The 15,823-nt window shown below is 54.7% G+C and overlaps 1 protein-coding gene across 1 annotated transcript; it reads left to right on the top strand.

Moving 5' to 3' along the window:
* The first annotated feature begins 1,474 nt into the window (after window positions 1-1,474).
* On the top strand, window positions 1,475-11,487 carry Lyzl4 (lysozyme like 4). Its single transcript, XM_004640656.2, has 5 exons — window positions 1,475-1,602; window positions 4,267-4,472; window positions 4,587-4,736; window positions 6,327-6,405; window positions 11,388-11,487. The coding sequence occupies exons 2-5, from the start codon at window positions 4,334-4,336 to the stop codon at window positions 11,455-11,457; spliced, it is 438 nt and encodes a 145-aa protein (XP_004640713.1). The 5' UTR covers window positions 1,475-1,602; window positions 4,267-4,333; the 3' UTR covers window positions 11,458-11,487.
* The last annotated feature ends 4,336 nt before the right edge of the window (window positions 11,488-15,823 follow it).

The raw sequence follows: 15,823 nt of genomic DNA, 5'->3' as shown, positions 1-15,823 counted from the left end.
GGCCCTCTGTGCCTCAGGGGGAATGTGGAAGTCTCATGGGAACAGAATCTGCACACCTGGGGAGACAGAGGAGGCCTGTAAGGAGCGCACCGGGGACGCTGGCCTTGCAGACTCAGTCACAGATTAAAGGGAAGCGATATCACCAGGAGATAGCTCGGTGGTACAGTGCCTCCTGGAAAGCACAAGGTCCTGAGTTCAATTCCTCGTACAAAAAAGGGGGGGGGCGGGGAGATGGCTCAGTAGAATAAGCACTTCCCTGGCAAGTGCAAGAGCCTGAGCTCAGTCCCTGGTCTCCCCCCCAAAAAAAGACCTCACCATCAACACCTATATGAAAACTGCAGGCAGAAGGCTGACAGCAGGTGACCACATCGAAGACAAGTGGGAGTTGGTCCCCAGAGCTCAAGGTAACAATCCAAGCTAAGCTGAGGGCTTTGGATTTGGCGAAAGGAACAAGTGGTGAGTCAGTTTATAAAATCTTGAAATCCAGGAGGACGTGGGCGATGTGGCTTTCTTTGCCCATTTAAAGTTCTTGCTTCCCTTTAAAGAGCTAGAAACTAGAAAGGGAATATGGCCCAGTGCGACCCACACCAGCCGTCCGGATGGGACCCTCGTGGGTAGCGTGTGTCTGGGCAAGGACCTCTACTGGAGGTGGCCGGGCAGGGTGCGTGCTTGGGCCTGCACTCGGTGGTTACGGCCTGTGCTGGCCTTTTTTCTTCTATGATCCTCCACTTTATTATTTTATTTATTATTTATTTATTTCGCGATGGAATCTGTAGTCCCTGCTGGCCTTGAACTTGCTCTGCAGCCCAGAAATGCCCCTGCCTCAGCCTCCTGAGTGCTGGGATTACAGGATACACCACTACACCCACTTTACCATTTTATATTAACCAACGAGGGAGGAGTGCTGTGGCTGGTGGCATCCTGGCCCCCAGGGGTCCATGCCCCCAGGGGTCCATGCTGGGGCCACGGCCTCCCTCTTCCTCCAGGGGGACTTGCAGATCTGATTGACAATCTGAGTGTGGTGGACCAGTGTAGCCTGGAGCCCAGGGGGTGGCAGAGAAGGAGTGCTGGGGGAAGAGGCTCCCTGGGTGGCTTTGGAGCTAGAGAGTGGAATTAGGGCTCATGGCCAGTGGCCAGCAAGGAGTGTGAGGAAGCTCTTGCTGCCAGCCCCCGGGGACAGGGAAACATTGTGCCCAACAGCGCCCAGGCCCAGAGAGGGTGTGGCCTACTGACCTCAAGACTTTGGCCCCTGAGACCCACGGACTTCTGGGTCTACAGCTGGGAATAGTGACCACCCCCAAGATATACTGGCCTCCACACGTGCGGCAGCTCATGACAGCAGCAGCAGAAAATTAACAAAGGTGCAGTGGTGCCAGACCCTTCCTTTCCAGAACATTCTAGCACCCAGGAGCTGATGTCATAGAGAAGGATCTAGAAGCATTGGTCATGGGGGCAGACTGAGGGCTCTGAAGCTTTTGGGAGAAGGTGACGACAGAGTTATTAAGGCAGCGGCAGTAGAAACTTCAAGAGCTGAGAGCAGGCCAAGCCCTGTCCCTGAGTAGATACTGAGGTGTGTAGAGGCCTCTTCTCCTGCCCAGGAAGGTACCCAGGGCTGCGGGGAGCTGGGGCTGGTAAGTGGAGATGGCGGGCAGGCCAGGGGACCATTGAGGGACAGCGCCTTCACTCACAGCTCCTCAGATTGATTCAGCAACACCTATGAAACAACTCAGGTGGAGGTGATGGGGGCCCATGGTGAGTGCGGATGGTCCAGTGGGCAGAGGAGAAAGGGTTGGGGGAGGGGAGACAATAGGAGATCACTCACTGGGCCAGGATGGGGCGGAGGAGATGGGGCGGTGGGTAGGGACGAGCTCCCTGCTGACCGGACAGCAGGGCACGGGGAGGAGGGCACGCAGGCCTCTCCCATGCTGAGCTGGGGCCTGGGCTCCGGGACCACACTGTGAGCCCTCAGATTTGCAGGGACTTTGGCACAGTGTGGGACCTCACGCTAGCTAAGCACATGGTGTAGGCAGGGCTCAGAAAGCAGACGTTTGAAGGGAATCTAGGGCCTTGTGGACCTTGTGTAAGGTCACTGCCGGGACCTCTGAGGGTGCCTGGACCCCGGCTGCCTGAGAACCACACCCCAGCTCCTCGGTCAGTGTGCAAACCTTTAAGAGCTTTCAATCTAAACGAGCAGGCCGCTGCGGTGCACACGCTCAGGTTCCCACCGCGGTACCTCGCGCTGGGTCCTCAGGCTCCTGTGCACGGCTGCATCTGCACCCACTGCGAGGCTACAGGCTCCAACAGCTCCTCGCTCATGCAGCCTTCTGACTCCTGGCACACACACTTACTCCCACTTTCACGCTAGTGGTGGGTTAGCCTGGCCCCTGCTCTCAGCAGGGCGCCCTCCTTCCCTCGCGACCTGCTGTTGTCAGGGTGAGGAGGGGGAGCTCCTGGAATCCCATGGCCACATCTAGCCTAAAGACCAGCCCAGCATAGGGCAATCCCAGGAGCAAAGGGTGTTTTGCCCATGTGCCCGGCCTGCAGGTGACCCACGGTGGGTGCTACACATTCGAGACTGGTGACATAGGAGGTGACCACCTCCCCGCGCCATGGGCTGGGGCTGTGCTGGAGGCAGATGTGTCCTGGCTTCCCGTTGTGTCTTCTAGTTTGTGGGCTGGGATAGGGCACAAAATGAGACAGATGGGCATGGTGGCACACACCCACAACCCTCACTGTGAGTTCAAGTTCAGCCTGGGCTACAAAGTGAGATCTTGTCTCAAAAACCAAATCCCCAGGCTGGGAAGGTAGCTCTGTGGTTTAAGCACCTGCCTGACAAGCTCAAGGACCTGAGTTCAGTCCTCGGTACTGCACGTTGTGCTGGCCCCGGAATCCCAGGCATGCTGTGCCAACCACCAAAACTGGGTGACACTGGGAGCGGTGGTGCACGTCTGCAATCCCTGTGCTGGGAGGCTGAGACAGGAGGATCACTATGAGACTGAGCTGCATAGTGAGGCCCTGTACCAAATAAATAGGATGTAGCTCAGCGGCACCGTGACTGCCTGGCAGGCACAAGGTCCTCAGCTCAATTCCTGTTACCAAAAACCAAAACAAAAGAAAACAGCCCCCCAAGAGCCAACTCCTCCAAGAAACAACACAATCGCCTGTCAGGGTCAATAAGGGGCACTGCTTTGCCATAAGGGTGACCTTGTGTCACTTGTGGGACCTGGATGCAACTAGAGATCGGCGTGTAGGTGAAATGACTGAGACCCACAGGGAACCGCGCGCCGCGCTTCTCACACGAGAAATCCAGAGTGCAAGATCAGAGTGGAGCAGGGAGGACAGGAGGCCGGGGGCTTCTTCAAGCCCTACCATGACTTTTTAAAAAGATTTTTCTTTTTTTTTCTAAGGAGAAGACAAAATAATAAAAAATTAGAAACAATAGAGAATTTCAAAAAACAGGATGATAGGAGTTCATCGATGGTTGTTGTAGTGCGTGTTGTTGCCTTCAAAGTAGCTGTTCCGAGCACTAGACACAAGCATGTAAAACTTGTCAAAACAGTAAGCATTAACTGTTCCTTTCAGTAAACCAACAGACACATAGTCATATAGTTGTCTTAGCTATCGTATATGTATATATCTATTCTCTCATCCCACTTGCTCCTTCCTTTGCATAGTCTCCCTCCCTTCATAATGTCTGTTGGACCTTCCAGGTTTTATTTGCTCTTTCAGGTTTTCATACCAGGGAGACAAAATGATGTCTACAATACGCTGTCTGACTTGCTTCACTCACCAGTCTGGTCTCTCGTTGCACCCATTTATCTGTAAAAGCCCCCAGCTTGTCTCCCTTTACGGCCGAGCAATACTCCATTGTACAGACACGCCGCATCTCTCTTGCCCCGTCCTCAGCTGATGGGCACGTGGGTTGTTTCCAGCGTTCAGCTGCGACAGACCGCGCTGCTGTAAGCATGAGCACACGCATCTCTAGTGTGATGCTCCACTTTTTCTGGGGAGGTGCCCAGAAGGGGATGCCTGGGTCGGGTGGGCCCTCTAGCCTGAGCTTTTTGAGGCATCTCCACGCTGACTTCTGTGGCTGCGCCGGTCTGCACTCCCATCAACAGGAGAGTAACATACATTTTTTAAGAATTACACCCAAAATGCAATGCAGGTCGAGGTGCCAAGGTGTGTGGTGACACAGGCAGAGTCAGGAGGGATGGGGCAGTGGGGCCGCCTGTTTCTGGAGCTCACTGAGTGATGCCCTCTCCACAGGGTTCCTCGTCCCCCAGGGCCAGTGTCGGGCAGCTGGACAGCAGCTGGGCAGAGGCCTGGGGGAGATATGCGGGCGCCCGCGCTGCTGTCCCTCCTGGGCTGCCTCGTGGTTCCTGGTGGTGCCCGCATCATGGGCCGCTGCGAGGTGGCTCGGAAGCTGCACCAAGGGGGACTGGACTACTTCGAGGGCTACAGCCTTGCCAACTGTGAGTGCCGGCCCTTGGCCTTCCCAGGCGCCCGCTCCGGCTCTCCTGCTGGCCCTTGGCCTCCCTGGGCACCCACTCTGGCTCTCCTGCCAGCCTCACACCTCCCTGTCCTAGGGGTGTGCCTGGCTTACTTGGAGAGCAAGTTCAACCCCTCAGCCGTGTATGAGAACGAGCAGGATGACTCCCTGGGCTACGGCCTCTTCCAGATACGTGACAGCAAGTGGTGTGAGCCGGGCAGGAACCTCTGCCACGTGGCCTGCTCAGGTGGGGATGATTTACTCTACGCTGGGGTGCTGGAGAGTGGCCTCTGGGGGGCCAGAGTGCACGGTTTGGGGAGCAGAGGAGGTCATATCCAAGGTAGGTCCCTGGAGGCTGAGCAGGTCTGAGGTGACAGCCCCATCTAGGGAGTCAGAGTGGGGGGCAGGGCATTGAGAGGGGCTGCAGCCCTTGTGTCCCTCACAGCCTAAGAGTGGGAGGCACGAGAGGGCTCCCTAGATCTGTTGTCACCCATCTGCCGCTGCCCTGTTCCTCGAGGGGACAGACCCTGCCACTTTGAAAGGCAAGGCCGTCACTGGAGCACACAGAGCCACTGTCCCAAGGGAAGCTGGCCGGTCACTTTCGGGGTAGCTGGCAGCTGTGGCAGGAGGAGGTGCTGCCCACAATTCCCTCCCATAAGCATTTATGGAGCACCTCGTTACTGCAGGCCCATAGCACGGCCGCTCTGGCACGTGCGGTCTGCCAGGTACCCCTGAGCCCTTTGGGGTTACCTGAAATTCAAATTCACAGTGGCCTGGGGGCTGTGAGCTAGGCACTGTGGCCACACCCTTTCCCTACGCGGAGAGACAGAGGCCTGGGGAAGCGAAGCACAGGCCATGCCACAGCCCATGCTGGCAAGCAGGGAGCTGGCAGGCACCTCCGCAGTGCGGGCCCTCCGCAAGGCCATCTGGGGAGGCGGCTCCGGAGCACCCGAGCTGCCCCCACGGCAGGGCCTCGGCCCAGTGGGACCAGTGGCCCCAGAAAAGCCTCCATTACCCCTGGCTGGGGCCCTGCTGGTACTTTGGCTCCCAGACAGGTGTTCAAGTGGCAATGAGGCTAGGAGCAAAGCTGGCAGCCTCTGGAGCGGCTTGGGGTAAGCCTGGTGTATGTTGTACCTGTGGCTGGTCTTGGGACTCAGCATACCAGGAGAGACAGGTCTGTGGGGAGGGAAGATGTGGGGCCCCCACTGCTCCCGAGTGGGACATCAGTTCTTCAACCCCTTGTCTCTGCGGTGGGGCCAAGGTGAGCCCTGCCCTGGGCCACTGCAATGCAAGGAGTGAGCAGTGTCATGCGGTGCCCACTATGAATGACAGCCACTGGGAGACAGCCACGTCAGTGGAGAGCTCAGTTCCCATGCAGGGTCATTCTGTGTCGCCCTGAGCTGCCCAGCAGTTGAAGCAAAGAGAGAAACACAGCTGACCCAGATTTGTATCTTACGAGATGTGTGGGAGTGAAGGCACACTGGTCGCAGGGCCCCTGCTGAGCCCTGCGCTGCTCCTGTGCTGGGACAGCCCCTCCTGGGGGTGACTCTTGACCCCAGGGATGCGAGTCGGGCTTGCGTGTGAATCTCTACCGCCGGAGCTTTGAATGTGGGCGAATGGCCCCAACACACACACATGTAACAGAAAGCTATTAGGAGAAAGGCAGGAAAAAACCCAATGGATTTGGTAAAAAATAACCTTGTCTGTCTGAGCGAAATCTAGAGATGAACTTAGTCCTGCAATTGCTCGAGGTGGTCTTGCGCGTGCCCCAGCGCTTCCTGGAGCCTCTCTTAGCGTCACGGATGCTGTGGAATCATCCACTTTGTTGTCTCCACAGCTTTGCTGAATCCAGATTTAAAGGAGACAATCAAATGTGTCAAGAAAATTGTGCAAGGAAAAAACGGGCTGGGAGCGTGGTAAGTGGCACCTCTTTCCTTATAGCGGGTATTAATGACAACCATGTGATGATGGCGTCCTTCGCCTGACCTTGACCAGCCCCTGCAGCCATGGATCCCAGGGTCCCTCCTCACCAGTGAAGTCACAAGACAGTTGTGGGCTTTGCAGCCCGCTGCCACAAAGGGAGGAAGGATTTCCCCCAGGGACAGCCTGGAGGGGCACTTTTCCTCTGCAGAGTTTTATAGGGTGCAGGCTAAGCATCTCTACAGTCTCTGTGCACCTCTCTAACTGCTCTTCCACGTAAATTCACTCAAGGCTTTTGCATACTTTTGAGGTTCTTGGTGCATATTGTGGAGTGACTCTCCTGCGAGGTTGTAACAATTTCTGCGCCTCTACAGTCTATTAAAATGTCTACCTACACTACCCTTGCCAGCCAGAAGACTTCCATTTGCGAGGTGAATAATAATTCTATTGCATTGCATCTTTTTTGCTTCTTTACGATAGCTCTGTAGAGTGTTTTCTGTTATATATTGATATTAATTTGTGCTTTTCCCCCGTCCTTTGCTGACTTTTAAAATCGAAGTCCTTATACTTGTTGAAAAAGGCTCCTTACACCATTAGTACACTAACCTTAGTTGTTGCAGAATTGTTGACAAAAACAGCTGCTGCTGTGCAGAGGAAAGCTTCTAAAATATGCAAGCCTTTGGCTCGTGCCTGGCGTCTTTCACTCAATGTACTCGTTCCTGTTGCTGTGTTTGTGTGTAATTCATCATCCTCGTTGCTGTACGGGACCCCATTGCGTGGAGGCCTGTTGAACCCAAATAATTGATCCGTTCTTCTATAGGCAGACATCTGGGCGCTGTCCACTTTGTTGGCGCTGTCCACATCGTTAGTGCTGCCATGAGCATTGTCCCCTTGTCTTCGGTGAGGGTAGAGATTTCCATTGGTCATCCCAGAGGATAAACTTGTTCATCGTTGGGGACATTGTTTGGACTTGATATATTGTGCCCAACAGTTTTTTTGTTTTTTGTTTTTTGTTTTTTTTAGAAAGATTTTGGTTTTTTTGGCCAGTTTACTGCCACCAGTAATGGATTTTAGCTGCTCCACTTTCTCATTAGTATTTGGCATTTCTAGCTTATTCTTGTGAGTGTGGGTCATGTGGCTTGATGGTTGATTTTTCATCCCCCAGTTTTACTGAGGCTGGATGCCTTTCCAAGTGCTCATTGGTATCTGTGTTGTGTGTGTGAAGTCCTGTTCAGGTATTTTTGTAAGTTTTCTTTTATGTTGTCTGTCTTGTTCATACTTAATTGTAGGATATAGTTATATATTCTATATAGAAGTTTTTGGATGAATACATGAGTTTCAGATATCTTCTTTCATTCTATGGATTGCTTTCCACCTTCTCGATGGTAAACAGGAGTTGTTATTTTTAGTACAATCTACTGAATCATTGTTTTCCCTTTTGATTATTGTTAGATAAATATTTGCCCAATTCTTGATGATGATGACAGTCTCCTTTTTTCTGAAATCTTTAGCACTTCACTTTTCACCCTTGGCTCTACAAGGTTGTTTGATTTCTTGCCATATTGCACTGTTGGGATCTCTGGGAACTATTGACTAGAAGTCAGGACAGTGACATCCTTGCCTCACTTCCAAGCTCACAAGTCAGAAGTTCAGCATTTTATTATTATGTGTGATGTTTTAAATTTTCTGAGATACCCTTTTTAAAAACAATTTAAGGCTGGCCAGATAGCTCAGTGGATTAAGGCACCTGCTTAGGTAGATGCAGGGACTGGGGTTCGATCCCTGGTGTGTCATGCCAGCTCCACCCCTGGGGTACACCGAGGATGCCCATTTCATGAAATTCACTTTTGATCCAGCAGAACGCTAGTTTCAGAACATTAGTCTGAACTTCATGATAGCGCCCTGGTCTGCTTCTTCGAACCTTTTCCCGTGAACACTGTGCTCGTTTTGTCCTCGTCAGCCTTCCCGAGTAAGACAGATCTACCTGTGCTCGATGTTTACCAGGCAGACAGATTGAGTGGCTTTCCTTGTTTTGGGTCACTGTTGCCGGGTTGGCGTCCACCGCTGAGCATATAGTTTTCCAGTTTCCAGTGTGGAAATTTTGCTGGCAGGACTGTCTAGTTCCTTCTATGGGTTGCACCAGTGGAGCACACGAATCCTGCACTCCTGGATGCCCAGTTGCCCCTCCACGCGTGCTGCGCCTCGTGGAGCCCCACGCGGTTCAGTGGACACAGCCACTGCCAATCTTTACCTTTGCTGCTTTTTCTCCTCCTATCCTTCAACTCAAAATGGACAGTTTCTCCACTGCTTGGACGAATAGGCTTTGTGTGTCTACACGCCCATTATCCTGTCTTCCTTGAAACGGGATGTTCTTATCTCCCCTGTGAAAATGAGGAAATGCAGAGACGGAGAGCAGAATAACCTACCCAGGTCTGCAGAGGTAGGGTCGTCCCGCAGTGGTACACTCTAAGCCCTGGCTGTCACAGGCTGCCAAAAGAGATGGACGTGGTCGTCAGGGGAGACCTATGCCCTACTGCGCAGAAAGCACTGGCACGGCTGTGCAGCCCTTCTGTGGGTCCAGCCCCACAGGTTCCGAGCAGGGCCGGACAGTGGGGTGGGGCAGATCTGCACACGGGCTTGTCTCCTTGGTGAAAGTGTGGGGGGTGTTTCCTGCCCTGACCCTGGCTCCTGGGGACAAAGGCCCCTGCGGCCTGCATCAGAGGCCAGCCTTCTGCTGTGGCTTTTTAAAAAATCTTTTTCGGTCTTCAAGACATTGGGGAGTTAAATTCCAAGATCGTGTTTTCTTTGCCTCTGTACCCCCAGCACGGAGCCCTGTGTCAGGCACATAATGGGCGCCTATTTAATGTCTCCTGCAAACCTAGGCTGGGAGCGGAGCCACTCCCAGACAGTCGCAGCAACCTTAGGTCACCGTTCTTCACACATCTTCCTAATCAGAGAAAAAAGTGGTCACACAAAATCTTCAAACACCCAGTGCCCCCAGCTGCAGGCTGCTGCTGCTGCTGCTGCAGAGCTGGTGTGTCTGGGTGCTCACTCCCAACACAGCTGTTGCCACCGGCACAACCGCTAGAACCTGCTGCCCAGATGTGGGGTCCCGACTGGCGAGTGTGAGCACGGGGTGCCTCCTTGTTTGCCGCTGCCAGTGGGGTGCCAGGTAATCTTCCCAGCTTTTCTGTCCTGACAGCCCTTAGGGTAATCTTGTGCAAGGGATTTTTCAGGGCCATTTTGGTGCATTTAAAAATCAGAGTCCCTGTTAAACAGTCACTCTGGAGAGGGGACCTCCCGCCTCGCCACACGAGAGCTCCGCGTCTCCCGGCCCGGCAGCCTGGAAAACTGTAAGGGTTTGCACAATCTGCGAGACTGAGATGTGGCAAGTGGTGCCGTCCGTGCTGCCTCGACTTCCGAGCTGCCAGGAGGGGCGTCTTCGCCTGTGCTGTGTGCTTGCCCCCACTCTGGCTGGGTTCGCATCTTGTGCTTCACATGTGCCTCGCCACCAGGGCATGCAGTTTTGTTCGCTTGCCCTGGTGAACTTTGGCTCGGGCCTGTTGTTTGCCTTTTGGCTTTATGAGATTTTCACCTCCCTGCTTCTTACAGTTTCACAGAATCAAATCTGTCGTCTTTGCTCTCTGGCTCTGTGCAATCTCTCCCTCGGAAAGGTCTTTCGGAGTCGAAGGTCACAGAGGAATCGAGCAGCCCCTTCTCCTCACATTAGAGCAGTCTGGCACACAATGAGCCTAGATTTAATATTTTTCTTAAATAAATTGAAAAATACAATTTTTAGGATTTTCCTTTTCTTTTTACACTTTATATTTTTATTAGCACATAACTTGTCATGCAGATTATTTTATGATTTCATGTTTTGTCCTTAAAACTTGGAGCCTCTGGTGATTTCTTTTGGCACCAGAAGTGATTTTGAATGATGAGCTGTTGGTCTAGGTGTCCTGGGGTCACTAATCTTCTCATCACTTAAGACCACAAGGCAGAAGTCCCCTCACTTAGGCTAACTCTGCCTGGAGCCCCTTTTCTGCGTGGTCCCCGCTTGGCAAGTACGTGGGAGTGTGGTGGCCTTCTGGTGGGGGCAGTAACGAGCGCGGTAGCATTTGTGGTGTGACGCTGGCCCGGCAGGCGCAGCTTTCCTGCCCTCAGGCCTGGTACAGTGAGCACTCGGTCAGGATCAGCTGCAGCTGCCTCTTCCCAGAGGTTGTGTGTGTTTGGGGGGACAGTGCGGCAGGAAGGGACAAGACAGAGGCCCCACAACCCCAGGGTCCCTTCTGCACTGTCTGCCATGGGCCATAGACAGCGTGTGCATGCGCAAGCGTGTTTGTGTGTGTGTGTGTGTGTGTGTGTGTGTGTGTGCTTGTGTCCACTGCGGTTCCATAGCTATGAGCGCCTGGGGAATCCGGCCACCAGAGCTTGCCCTGCTGAGGGACAGAAGGATTTCTTATGGTTCCCAGTGGCCTGGTGCTTGGTGGGGACAGAGACCTGAGTCTGGGTGCAAATAAGAGCAGGAACTTTTGGGGCACCAGGCAGAAGGGCCCGAGGCCTCAGTCAGGGGCACCAGGCAGAAGAGCCCAAGGCCTCAGTCGAGCTACCTAGGCAGGGTTAAAGCTCGGAAAGGGGTTTTGGAAGAGGAGCATAACAGATCCCTACGGAGGTGGCAGTGCCCAGGCCCCGGGCAATGCCAAGTACATGCCACGTGACATCCTGTCCAAAGCTTACATCAGGAAAGCTGATGATGTCTAGGGTGAAGGAAGGGGGGACGCTGAGCTTGTGTGGCTTCCTGTGCAAGCTGGGTGGCATTCGTGCCCAGGTGCAGGCAGAGGCTCCCAAGGCCCGGAGGCTACCAGGAGCACCCATGTGGGCACTGTGAGCTCGAGTACTAGGGGCCAGAGGCTGTGAACACGGCCAGGCCCGGGCTCAGGCACTCAGGTGCCAACTCCCGACCGCCCTCCTCCCACAGGCCCAGCTGGTCCCTGTACTGCCGGTACTCCGACACCCTGGCGCGGTGGCTGGACGGCTGCAAGCTGTAGCTGCTGAGCACCTCACCCGCTCACTGGTGGATCTGGGCCTCGGGTGGGCTGTGTTCAGAGCTGCTGTCATCTTGCCGCGTGACAGCTCCCGGTGGGGAGCAGCAGAAGCGTGCTTCTCCAGCGACGCAGGATGCATAATAAACTGTGCTGGCTCCTCAGCCTGGGCCCCTCGACTTTGTTAGTGCGGAGAGGGTCACTGCTGCTGCGGCTGCCGCTGTGACTTCACACACCTCCTCTTATGTAGAGGACTTGAGGGAAAGGCAGTGTCGAGGCCCCAAGGCCAGTGTCAGCCGCGGACAGGGGAGGCAGGAGTCACAGGAGGGAGACCGAGGCAAGGCGCCTCCTGTCCCAGGGGACCCACAGATGCGGGGACAAGGACATAAAATCCTCCTTGTACTTCCGTGGACAGGATCAAGTGATGGTTGCTCTCCTCTTATGAAAGATTCAGTTTCCAAAACTTATAAATAACACATGCTCAGAAGGCTTTAGAAAATACAGAAATGTTCCAAATGAGAACAGCCTTCCCCTACTTTAGGGCCAGTCAGAGTCGTGTCCCTGCTGCCCTCGCTCCTTGTTTTTGCTCTCCGGGTTTCAGGGCCTGGCTTTTTGAAAAGAACACAGTTGCAGTAACAAACCTGCACCCTGCTCACATTTCTGTTTCAAGCAGAGACAGGTTCACTCGGGAGCTTAGTGGCTGCAGGTGCCAAGCAGGGCACAAGCGGCAGGTCAGGCTGCCTGCGAGGGCTGCCCCGGAGCAGCTGGGCCTCAGAGCCAGGCCACCTCCTCAAACACAGACCGGGTAAAAGCAGAGAATTGGACAGTGGTGTGCAGAAAGGCATTCCCACGCTGTCCCCTCCGGGAGCAGACGTTTCCACACCGAGAGGCCCGGGCTTGGGTGTGAGTCCAACCTGGCCCGCGTCTCTGTTGCTCTGGGCTGAGTATGTGCTCTCATCCTCCTTTAAGCTGGCCTGCTACTAAGCACACAGGTTTCCTATCTTGCCTCTTCATTCACATTCTGTGGTCTAATAGCTCCCCAGCACCACTTTTTAAAATTTTTATTTATTTATTTATTTGGTACAGGGTCTCACTACCCAGCTCCGACTCATAGCGATCCTCCTGCGTCAGCCTCCCCAGCTCTGGGATTGCAGGTGTGCACCACCACACCCAGGGTCAGTGGCCCACATGGCATATGGTACCAGGGATGGAACCCGGTCTTTGCTCTTGCCAGGCAAGTGCTTAGACTGCTGAGCCATCTCCCCACCCACCAGCACCACTCTTAACCCTGGAAGGTATCCCACCGCACAGGCAAACTCTGATGCCCACCCCGAGTTACTCTTTTTGATCTGGGGTGAACCCGTGAGGTGAGAAGCGGCACCGCACGGGAGACAGGACCCAGGCTAATCTGCCTGCTCCTCATGGGCATTTTGCTCCCTTTCAGAAATGACAAGAGGTGACAGGCAGAGCCTCGGGGCGGAGCTTTGACTCAGGTTCTCTGAGGCTCTACGGGCTTCCACAGCTTTGCACGGCTTTCCTTCCTCTATAGAGGGCAGAGTGTTTGGCGCGTCCCAAGCACGTAGCCTGAGTGACACGGCCAAGTTCTGCACGCTGTGTACTTGCTGGGGCTGGGGGGATTGTCAATGAGAAGCTTTTGAAACTATTAGCATAGTTTTATTTTTGGCTGTACAAGGAATTGAACCTGGGGCCTTTGCCCTGAGCTATATTCCCAGTCTTTAAAAAGATTTTATTTCAGGAGAGGGTTTTGCTAAGTCTCTGTTGCCCAGCGGTGCTCTAGCTTGCAGTCCTCCTGCGTCAGCCTCCCAGAGTGCTGGGATCACAGGTGTGCACACGTGCCCGGCAGAGAGCAGCTCTTTTATTGGGCCTGGAGCCTTGCCACATCCGAGAGTGGGCCCGAGGGTGGTGACACACCCTGCCTCAGCCCAGCCGTGACCCAGACACCAGGACAACCTGTGACTGGCTGACGCTCTCTCCCCTCAAGAGCCAAGTGCTGCGTGCTTCCACCACCTTCCTGCTACCGGCTGCGGATGGTCGCTCCTGTCAACATGGGCGTGAGGCTCGAGGACAAGCCAAATGTTAGCTAATCGATCGCTCAGCCTCTCCGGGTTCCCTGTGCCGAGCCCTGGGCTGGTGCTCTGCTGATGGGCCTGGCAGTGGGCGGTCATTCCGGACCAGCTCTCTGTCCTTGTCTGCTTTACGGGTGAGCCAGGCTAGATTGGGAAACTGCATGAACAGGGCTCCTGTCCTTATTCTGTTACCAGTGGCCACTGTATTAGTTCCAGTTTAACAAATATTGCAAGAGACCTTTACACGCTATATGCCCAAACCTTACAAGAGAGATGTGAGTGACACCCAGGTCCCTGGGGAGCAGGGACTGAGCCTTGGACACACAAATCACTCGGCTCTTCTGCAGTCTGGAAAGCTGTTACGCTGGGGTGGGATCTGCCTCCTGTTACTCCAGGCCTTGGGCTAGACCTGTCTTAGCTCCTCATTCCATCCTCTGGCTGGTAAGTCGGGTCTCCAGCTCTTTAACTAGGATGCTGCCGGGAAGAGGTACTGAGCAAGAGGTTCAGGCAACGGGCCTTGTCATTGTGCTGGGTCCCAGGGTTGGGGACCTGGGAGGACTTTCTGCAGCAACTCTGGAAGTCCTCTTTCATAAGTGTCTTCCCCAGGAGAGATAAAAAGTAATAGCGATGCTTCTGCAGATGCCCTGCAACAGAGAGGCGGCTTGTGAAAGCAGGGCACTGTGTCCTCACCCAGCTTGGTCACTGGAGCTGGCGCTATGCGACCTGGCTCTTCCCCAAACTCAAATGACCATGAAAAGTCATGTTCTGAATGGATTTAGGAGGCAGCCAGGACAGTGCAACGAAGGCCCTTGGGAAGAGCAGAGCTGTTGCGAAGGCGGCGAGGAGGCTGGGCGTGCATGCCAGAAGCCAGGACCGGGTGTGCAGGCACCTCCCAGCATCGTGCCCAGCGCTGTGATCCACTGTTAATGTTTATACCTTCGCCATGTGCTGGATCAGGGACCCCAGGAACCATGCTGCCACCTCCCGTGAGGGCCTCCTGCAGGCTTCTGGATTCACTGCTGGTGAAGTGCCAGCACAGCTAAGACAGTGAAATCCAGCCCGGCTGGGGTTTACCCGGGAGCCAAGGGGCTCAGGAAGCTACGGCTGCTGCCAGGAGGCCCAGAGCCCGCGGGGAATCTGCCAACCCCCAGAGGTGGCGTGGCGGGGGAGACGGCTGGCCGCGCAGGGCACAGGCTGCGGCACGACATGGCTGCTGCCGGAGACAAGGCTGTTACTGCCCGGCCCCTCAGGGAGCGAGTGTAGCACAGCACCGGACTCTGCATCCAGATGCTTTCTGGCCCTGAGAGGACGGAGGCAGGTGCCACAGGCGAGGGACAGACAGGCGTTGCTATGAGGCAGCCCCACTGCATCAGCCTTTGGGAGCAAGGGCTCACATGGGTGGACAAGCTGATGGCGGCTCCGCAGGTGCTGGCAAAGCTCCTGTCTGGTCCCCTGGTCACCCCTTCTCCCGCACTGAGGGCTTGAAGTGTGCAGGTCCACCGGTGCCCCAAGCTGGGGGAAGCCCACTCCAGAATGAACCTCGGGCCTGCTGTGGAGCTGGGGTGAATCAGCAGCCAGATCGGCATCTGGGCTGCTTCCACCTGGCTGCAATCCTGAGTCTGAACATGAGTGTGTGAGTGTGAGCACATGTGTGCGCGATCATGAGCCCAGGTGCAAGTGTAAGCACAAGTGTGCATGAGCCCAGGTGGGAGTGTGAGCATGTGTGTGCGTGAGCATGAACCCAGGTGCGAGTGTAAGCACAAGTGTGCATGAGCCCAGGTGTGAGTGTGAGCACAAGTGCACATGAGCCCAGGTATGAGTGTGAGCATGTGTGTGTGTGATCATGAACCCAGGTGCAAGTGTAAGCACAAGTGTGCATGAGGCCAGGTGCGAGTGTGAGCATGTGTGTGCGTGAGCATGAACCCAGGTGCGAGTGTAAGCACAAGTGCGCATGAGCCCAGGTATGAGTGTGAGGACACATGTGTGTAAGCATACGTCCAGGTGTGAGTGTGAGCACAAGTATGTGTGCACATAAGCCCGATGGTGAGTGTGCGTGTGTGTGAGCATGAGCCTGGGTGTGAGTGTGAACATGAGCCTGGGTGTGAGTGTGAGCATGCGTGTGTGTGAGATAAGCCCGGGTGTGAGTGTGAGCACAAGTGTGCATGAACGTGAATGTGAGCACACAGGATCATTCTTCCTATAGCTCTGTTCCTTCTGCTATTCAATGCTATTTGAACTTTGGGGTGCACTGGGGTACACGCTGGTGTGCGTGGTCACGGCGAGTG

Source organism: Octodon degus, unplaced genomic scaffold, assembly GCF_000260255.1.
Source record: "Octodon degus isolate 3935 unplaced genomic scaffold, OctDeg1.0 scaffold00126, whole genome shotgun sequence".
Classification (NCBI taxonomy): domain Eukaryota; kingdom Metazoa; phylum Chordata; class Mammalia; order Rodentia; family Octodontidae; genus Octodon; species Octodon degus.
The sequence above is the reverse complement of the archived record's forward strand: the minus strand, read 5'-3'. Positions and strand labels throughout refer to the sequence as shown.